The 9,671-nt window shown below is 37.4% G+C and overlaps 1 protein-coding gene and 1 non-coding gene across 2 annotated transcripts; one reads left to right on the plus strand and one right to left on the minus strand.

Moving 5' to 3' along the window:
- Positions 1–2,311: 2,311 nt before the first annotated feature.
- On the minus strand, positions 2,312–2,502 carry LOC117271310 (U2 spliceosomal RNA). Its single transcript, XR_004502861.2, has one exon. It is a non-coding gene; the product is annotated as a U2 spliceosomal RNA (small nuclear RNA).
- Positions 2,503–5,483: 2,981 nt separating this feature from the next.
- On the plus strand, positions 5,484–6,783 carry LOC117270996 (dynein light chain Tctex-type 1-like). Its single transcript, XM_033649056.2, has 5 exons — positions 5,484–5,525; positions 5,731–5,772; positions 6,112–6,235; positions 6,326–6,403; positions 6,561–6,783. The coding sequence occupies exons 1-5, from the start codon at positions 5,499–5,501 to the stop codon at positions 6,629–6,631; spliced, it is 342 nt and encodes a 113-aa protein (XP_033504947.1). The 5' UTR covers positions 5,484–5,498; the 3' UTR covers positions 6,632–6,783.
- Positions 6,784–9,671: the final 2,888 nt, after the last annotated feature.

The following is a 9,671-nucleotide window of genomic DNA, read 5'->3' on the forward strand; positions in this document are numbered from 1 at the left end:
AAGATTAAATGTTGATTGGGCCATGGGGTTAGACATACATTTTAATGGTAAGAAGATTAGCATCTTAATATATATATATACACCTTATGAATCCTATGAGTCTGAGGATGAATTTTTGAACAGACTAGCTTTTATTCATTCCTTCATTGAGGACAATGATTCAACTTGTGTCTATGTAAATGGGGATTTTAATGCTGATGTATCTGATAGCAATTCTCTTTTTGCAAAACATCTGGTACATTTTTGTAATGACAATAATCTTGTTTTATCTAGCAAAGTATTTTTACCTAATAATAGTTTTACCTATGTAAGTGAGGCATGGCACACAACCTCCTGGCTCGACCATTGTCTGTGCACAGCAGATGCTCATGCCTCTCTAGAAAATATGGAAATTTGCTATGGTCTGGCTACCTCTGACCACATACCAATAGCTATGTTGTTAAATGTTGAGACTGTGCCCCTCCTGGTGGATGCTGGGAATACTGTCAACTCAGAGAAATTCAACTGGGCTAATCTATCTAAGGAGGACATTGATAGATATACTGTCTTAACTGACAGCTTACTAAATGATGTTGTATTGCCGAGAAATGCCATTTCTAAATATGAACTGCACTGACACACAACACGCTGTTGACCTTTGTGATTTATATGACAACATTATAAAAGTTCTACATGCCTCTTCCTGCAGTCATAAGAAGGTGTTTAACATCAAACCTGGGTGGAATGAGTATCGTGAGATCGTTGCTAAGTACCAAAGCCAAAACTCCTCTGTGTTTCTCTGTTTCATTGACGCCTCTAAGGCATTTAACAGAATCAATCATGAGAAATTGTTTGTCAAATTACTTGAGAGAGATGTTCCTAAATATATTGTCAGAGTTCTTATGTATTGGTATGCTCAGCAAACATTCCAGGTCAAGTGGGATAATACTGTCTCTGCTCCTTTTCATGTGGGCAATGGGGTCCGTCAAGGAGGAATTTTATCTCCTATTCTTTTTAATGTATATATAGATGACCTTTCAAGACAGTTAAATGAATGTAAAACGGGCTGTATTGTGAGAGATCAAGTTGTCAATCATCTCATGTACGCTGATGACCTCGTTGTACTTTGTCCATATACTGCTGGGTTACAACAACTGTTAAGGATATGCACACAATATGGCAGAAAATTTAACATTAACTATAACGTCAAAAAAAGTAAAGTCATAGTTATGAGATCTAGAGAGGACAAGAAATCGTTTTTTCCTGCCTTCCACCTTTCAGATTGATCCCTAGACATATCGAAGGAATTGAAATATCTTGGACATGTCTTCTCAGATGATCTTATGGATGACAGTGACATCCATCGTCAAAGCTGTAAAATATATGCACAGGCCAATACATTGTTGAGGAAATTTTCTATGTGTTTTGCAGATGTTAAATGTGCTCTGTTCAGGGCTTATGTCACACTGCTGTGTACAGCTAATCTCTGGTCCTCTTACAGAGTGAAAAGTATGCAGAGGCTTAGAGTGGCATATAATGATGCCATGAGGCTGTTGCTCTGTGTTCCTAGGTGGCACAGTGCCAGCCAGTTATTTGTGTACTCTAATGTACCAACATGTCAGGCACTGTTACGAAAGTTAATGTTTAATTTTATGTGTCGACTGGATTTGTCAGAAAATAGCATTATTATGGCCTTAACCTGCCCTATGATGGGCTATTGGTTCACATCCAAGCTTCAAAAGCATTGGCATGATAGCATGCACCTCTTTCTGAACAAACAGTGATAAATTACTTATATGAAAGTATATATATATATATATATATTTTTTTAATGATGTATTTTAAATGTATGTAATGGTTGTGTGTATGTGTGTGTGGACCATTTGAGTCCGTAATAAAGATTATTATTATAATCCGACTGAATTGACAGCTCATTTCAAAACTAAAGTGTAATTAAGTTACACATCACAATAAGACTAGGTCCGTTTGAGCATCTACTGAGAAAGAAAAAATATTTTTATGCTTTTCTTATATGTGAAAATTAAATATGACCACAACACATCTCCTTTTGCAATCACCTTGTGTCACTCTGCAGTTACTGGTTCACTTCATTTTACAGTGACATGCATACAATATGTCTCCACTTCAAACAAGAATAAAACAAATACAATAATTGAAAATAATAATAGGCACCGTAGAAAGTCCAAACACACCAAAATTTACAAATAAAAAAGATCAGTAGGTGTGCACTGTCTACAACAGTTGAGAATATTAAGAACTCGCATGACTATATCATAAATACACTGATTATAATTATTTTCAACACATACGGGGGGGGTGCACCGTTCCTGGAAGTACTGCAATACCAGATCGATGCGTGGAGTGGACGGAGCAAGCCCCTATTCCATCTCCCTGTTCCAAAAATCAATTTAATATATGGTCCCCGGGTAGGGGACGTATCAGATATTAAACTGATAAGAACAGATACTACACTTGATCTTAGCCAAAAGGCCGAGAAGCGATGCTGATTAACGAGTCAAGTGGGAGACTCCTTCTCCTCATTGTGACACTAACTCGCGGTTCAATATGATTTCTATGGCTACAAAAACACACCAACAAATTGTGAAAGCGCAGTTTGATGTCTTATGACTGATGGGCAACGGAAAAATGCATCCGATCGCAGACTTTTATTACAAAACGTTACGGGAGTTAGTGTGGGTTCATGCTATTTCTGGTCACGTGACGTGCTACTGCCCAATCAGCCATCAGTACGAACGGGTATGTTAAAATCCACTTTATAGCTCTAATTAAGGAAGAACTGGTCATTTACTCACTTAAAATATACGATTGAGATTAAGTAAAACTATTTCTATTGACTGGATCGCGTGTATGGTTAAAAGTGAACAATATACACCTGCTTCTGAATATAAAGCTTCAACAATGATAAACTGAGCTGTGTCTCCCTCTGGTGACGGAAACAATACAGGACACTGTGCTCAGTCTGAAACGACAAACACAGCATCTTTGGCCAAACACTTTACATTGTGCTTTAGTGAAGAACAATACTACCACTACTATTATTAATAGTAATAATAATAATAATAATAATAATAATAATGACTTTAATAAGGAAAGAGAAAGTCCCTAGCATACCACACAAAACAGTCATCTATGTACAAGAATACAATATAAATAATACAATACAAGACATACCCTACATTATACAAGACAAGAATTACCCAACACCACATTATATAATTTCATAGAAATTTACACAATTCAATACACTGCACCCACAAACAAGCAGGAGAGCCAGTGGCCCCACAGTTTAGATGAAGACCTGACTGAGCTCAGATCAGGGGTGGCCAAGGCCTGGATGATACTATTTTCTGAGACAGAGAACCTGCACATATATCGATATGATTTCGCATTACGGCAGGGCAAGTAGGTACACTAACATTTAAAAACATTTGGCTGCCACTGACTGCACCATCGTGGAAGATTAAGAAGTAGTCTCATGTCATCGTTATAGGCCACATTAAGTCTTGCATATTGCTCTTCCTATAGGAGCGCCACAAGGGGGCAATATACAAAGGAGTGCAAAATGCTCTATCAAGAGCGACGTTCACATTGACTGAACACATGATACATTTGCGAGCAAGCTTATTAGCTTGTGCATACAACTTGCACACTGTCTGAGGTCGACAGATAAATCATTGACAATATAATGACCAAGATATTTAATCTCACGACACACTTTAGGAGCAACACCGGTTAAAAATAATTCAGGAAATACTAATTGTCTGTCTTCTTTACTGTTAACAATCATATTGTTGCTCTTATTGGCATTATATTTGATGTCAAAGTCTGCACCATAGTTAGAACAAATCTTCAACAACTGTTGTAAGCCAGCAATATATGTTTTTAATACTGGCAACTTATAGCTTATTAGAATCTGAACAAATGTATACGATCCAGCAAAACATCACAGGCGTACACCATCGATATTTGGACACCAACGAGACAACGAGGCATCAAACTGGTAGCAGAACTGTTTCAACTTCTGGTGTTTCAGTTTTCAGAATAAAAGTTGTACTGGCAACATGTAACGTCTTTACTTTAAAACACTTTACAAACCGGAAAGTTGTTTACTTTTTGAAGCAGCTGTTTCAATGGTATTTTGGTTTACAACTAGTGATAATAGCGACAGTAGACATGTAATACTAAACTACGCAAATTACAACTGACTTTGACTGTTTCAGCGAACTTCAACATGGCCGCTAACGTTAAACAACACCCCACACGCAGCAACAATTACGTAGCGTACTGTAACGTTATTTCTGAAACTGGACACTCCATATTTAGCTTAATTTGAGAGCTATAAGGTAAGGCAAAGGGTAATGGGCCTAAAATTACATGCTTTCATCGAATAATAACTTAGTCAACCAACGTTAGTTAGAGATGAGTTACCTGAATTAACGTAGGTCCACGGTCACTGAAATTAAACTGCGTAACGCGACCCTCCCTTCAAGGGTAACATTCAGTTAACAAGCAACTTTAACCAACACTAACTGGCATTAATGTTAATGCTTAAGGTTAAGTTAAAACTAATTTAAAGTCATATGTTAGTCTCAGAGTAACAGTCACCATTGCCACAAATATATCTCGTACCTACAACTAACGGTGCCATTTGCAATTACAGCATTAGCAGGCCTAGCCTAACCCTTAGTGCCTTCAGTCCATAAAATGATGCGACTAACCAACGGCAAACCGTTATTTCATAACATTTCACAACAAAACATGTTAAGCCAAAAGACTAAAAAGAACAATATTAGAAGAAGCTGTCCAAAAACAGCTTTGGTTTAGGCATTAACTTACCTGAAATGGTCCTCGACTGCGAAAAGACGTGATTACCTGTCGACGACAGCTGATGTTCAAATTGAAATGTCCCCCTCGTCCAATAGTGTTCTCTGCCTGTCACTGCGTACCGCTCCCTCCCCCATTGGGTGGTTCAGGTTAGGGCCGAGGTTTGGGCAGGTCAAGGTGGACGGTGGGGGAGGGACATATTTTGGCGAGGAAACAGACTTCTGCACAACACCTAACGATAAACGTTACACAACAATGTTGTATACAAGTGACCAACAGGGGGCGGTGTTTACGTGTAAAGGTTTTCCGTGATACATTTGCTAAAAAGAAATAAGACACTGAACATTTATGGCAATTCAAATACATTTTAATCCAACTTGGTGTTTGTTTGTTTGCTTCTTTGTTTGTTTGTTTGTTTGTTTGTTTGTTTGAAGTGACTGCAGCAGTGCAATAACTGTCTGTGCAGTTACCGTACATAATACTTTTGTGTTTGTTTGTTTTTTGCTTAAACGTCGATGTCGACACGATTAAAAGTCGCCACGTACATTATTTTTATAGTCTATGTTAAAAGTTGCCATAGGTTTTCAGTTGGTTCTTTTATTCTGAAGAATTTTAACCGGAAGTCTTCTTGGTTCACATCGGAGGCAGAAGTAATGGACGAGTATCAGACAGAAGAGGAGGTGGGTTTTATGCTTTAAACTAGTTATTGCGTGTATTTGTATCACTTAGAAACAACGCTCAGATATAACCACAAAACGATATCTTGTTTCTACGGTTTACTTTGTACCTGACACGTAATCGTTTGGCCAGAAAGTACGTTTAAAGGCGAACAGACATGTCGGCTGGCTAGCTTAAACTAAACTGTTTTTATCTTTCACCAAACAGACTGCATTCATCGTCGATGAAGTGAGCAAAATTATAAAAGAGGTAAGCAAAATGACATGATGCCTGTCTCTTTATCCCCAGAGTTTACTTAAATTTAAGATTGAATCGACTAATTGCTACCGCTAGCTTGGAGCTTCGTGTTTAGCGACCCGTTTGTTGCTAAGGACACCAATGGTTGCTAGGCAACGTTCATATCTGTAACGTCCCTAGAATACAGAAGATTTATTGTAACACCTATACAGTACAATTTTTGTGCAATATTTAGCTGATTAAGTTGTATTGTATGATGTGGATTTCATATCATTCTAAGGTTATTAAAAGGTGTTGCACTCTGTGTGATGATCAGTTCTTAACACCACTTTCCTGAAACTGTCTGTGTAGGCAGTAGAAGCAACTATAGGAGGAAATGCCTACCAGCACAGCAGAGTGAACCAGTGGAGCACCAGTGTGGTGGAGCAGTGCCTCAGTCATCTCAGCAAGCTGGGGAAGCCTTTTAAATATATTGGTATATGTCATGCTGCAGTGTAACAATAATATTCTGATGGTTCCTAGGTTCTGAAGATGGTATTAACAGATAGTTTGTGTTTTTCTACAGTAACCTGTATCATCATGCAGAAAAATGGGGCAGGTCTGCAAACAGCCAGCACATGCTTCTGGGATAACTCCACTGATGGTAAAGTAGTAATGTTGTGTATGTACAGTATTAGACTGTCAGCAACTATCAGTGTGCTTTTGATTCCTCAGCTTTCAGACACTGGTGGTCAATGACTTTAAATGTTAAATAAAGAAGTGCCACTGTCATTAAATGTATCGTGTATTACACCCAACAGGAAGCTGTTCTGTGAGATGGGAGAACAAGTCCATGTACTGTATCGTCAGTGTTTTTGGGCTGGCCATCTGAACCAACTACAGTGTACCTAGAATGTTTGAAATGTATAGGATTTTGTGTGTTATTGAGAACCTGAGTGTTGTATTTGGTCACATTGACTGTATGTTAATACACTTTTCTGCTTTTATACTAAGTGCTATTGAATAAAAACATACTATCCTGGATATACTTTGCTTTATTTACATGATACATGACAAGAGTGCTACATGTACAGCTTTTATCTCATTAAGTAACACAAATTACTAAGAACTCCCAACATATCAGGACCCACAACAACCTCATATAACCACTGTAAACCATCGGAAACTACATTCACTCTGAAAGAATCAAAAATGTACATTAATCTCAAAGCATTTACAAATTTGAGACCGCAGCCCAGTAATAAGAAATGTAAAGACAAGGCACCATTTTGATTAGAATACGTTAGGATATTATTTGTAAGGAACGGAAACACATTTGTTTGGCTGTTTTTGTCCATAACTCCAGGTTTATAAGACAAAGGAAAAGGCAGCAAATCTCACATTGTAGGCAAGGTATGGAAAGTTACGTGAGGAAAAAAAACAACTACTTAAAATAATACACTCTACATAAGGCAAAATATATTTGGCCAATGGTATAATTACTGTATGTGCAGGGAGAAAGAATGTGACAAATCAGTAGTCCATTTACATTAAGTTGTGTAAAATCATTTCTCAAAATCCATTCATCCATGTAGTCAGATAATACACTATCAAACATCATCACTTACCGGTGAAATAAATTAAACTCTTAAACAAGTTCACTTACAAAGCTGCTCTTGTTAATGTTATCATGGTTAAAGAAACAGACTTAAATCAAATGAAGAAGTTTGGTATTTTGTGATACCTGAGTAAGGCATATTCTTGAGTTCAGAACAAGCTCTGACAACCAAGAAGATCAGGTAGAGGACATAGAGGGCAACAACAATCAGGAGGAAGATTTTCATGCCCTGGAGAAATAACATGGGACTTTATTAAACTGCTGGGCAAATGAAGACACAAATGTACTGAATATGACAACAATATCAAACCACCTTTGCCCCAATCTGTACCATTAAAGGTAAACAGTCTCACCTCAAAGTTTTCTATGTCCACTTTATACAAATAGGTAGCGTCTTGGAGTTCATTAACCCTGCAAATTCAGAGAAGAAGAGTTGATCTTTTCAGTCCTGTTGTAATTTGCAGTTTGACTGAGGCTGCTAGCACCCAGTGGGATCAGACTTATTGCTTTTTTTTTTCTTTTTTTTTAAAATAAACTTTATTAACTTTCAATTACAAGTACAAACATCAGAATTACCAACATATATATTAGATATAAGACAACAATACAAACCAAAATGAGAGACACATAATGAGAGAAAATGAGAAATGTCCTTCAGTCAGTGTCACATATCCAAAATGTGCCAGGGGAGGTGCTGAGATCTGTCCATTGTTTTCCTCCTCCAGAGGTCTGTGAGTATGTGCTTAACGACCAGGTCGCTGTCTATGACGGTCTGACGTATAATCATGGCACATCTTGTTTTCCATAGCTTGGCACATACAACACTGCCGATTATTTGAAACAGTTCTTGGTGATTTGGGGGCATCTGCTATACAATCTGTTATGTATGGACTCTTTGATGACACAGAGTCCATACATAACAAATTTATAACACAAATTGAAATTCATGCCCAGACCTTTTAAAATGCTACACACCTCTTGTGCGCTATAACAGTTCATTAACAGGTGTTCTTGGGTTTCAGGCTCGGAACAGTTGATCATTGGACATTCTTTGGTGGTGATATAACAACTCCATGATACAACTGCTCTCACTGGGAGTCTGCCCACTGACATCAGCCATCTGAGGTCTCTGATGCTCTCTGGAATGGTTTTATTTTTTAATATATTTATTACTTCATTGCTATAATGATCAGATATGTATTTATATTTTATTAGCCCCCCCATATTTAAAATTATTAATTGTATTAAAAATGTGTTTGCTGGATGAACTACACCAATTAATATTCAGATTCTGGTGTTCTATTAGATAATTAGCATATATTAATTTATAATTCGGGCCAGATCTGGCTCTCCCTCTCCTTTTACTCCACAAAGATTTATTACCTATCCAGTGAGCATTTCTGAGGAACGCAGCTGATACATTTTTAACAAAAGCAACCATTAATGTAATGCCCAGGTCTACGGCCCCCAACCCCCCATATTCCTTACCTTTATACATTAGTTCTCTTTTAGTTACCTCTCTGGTGGTACCCCACACTAAATTAGCACACTGTTTGTTTAATTTCATTATCATTTTATCCGAAGGAGGAAAGATGTTAGCCAGAAAGAAGAGTTTGGACAGGATGGTTTTGATGATGTTGACTCTAGTTTTATATTATACTTTTTTACTTCTTTCAATTCAGTCAGTTTTTTCTCCCAGTTTCGTTCACTACAGTCTTTACTACAGAATGTCAAACCCCAAATTGTTATTTCTTGATCAACTTGAACATTAACGTTAGGTTTGTTCTTCTCATCTCCAATCCAAACTCCCTCTGTTTTAATATGATTTAACTTAGCACCAGATGCTAGTTCATACAGATTTAAATGATTCGTCAACACATCCATTTCTTTTTTCTTTTTCTTTTTATAATAACCGTGACATCATCAGCGTAGGCAATTGCTGTAAACTTGGGCAGATGGCCACCACATGTACCAGAGATTAAACTCTCAGAGTTGATTATTCTAATTAAATGGCTTATGGCCAAAATGTATAAGGCAGCACTAAGAGGGCAGCCCTGTTTGACCCCTCTCTCGACCTCAAAGGGCTCAGTTAAAACACCATTTACATTTACACAGACACTTCACTTCACATACAGACATTTAACTACATGAATAAAGGCATCAGGGAAACCATAAGCCTTCATTACAGCCCAGAGATGATCTCTGGAAAGGTAATCAAAAGCTTTCTTTTGATCCAGACCTATAATAATAAATCCTTTGTCAGGTTTATACACAGTTTCTCTAAGAATACTCAGACTATCCCACATAAGTCATC

The sequence above is a fragment of the Epinephelus lanceolatus genome, chromosome 13, assembly GCF_041903045.1.
Source record: "Epinephelus lanceolatus isolate andai-2023 chromosome 13, ASM4190304v1, whole genome shotgun sequence".
NCBI lineage: Eukaryota > Metazoa > Chordata > Actinopteri > Perciformes > Serranidae > Epinephelus > Epinephelus lanceolatus.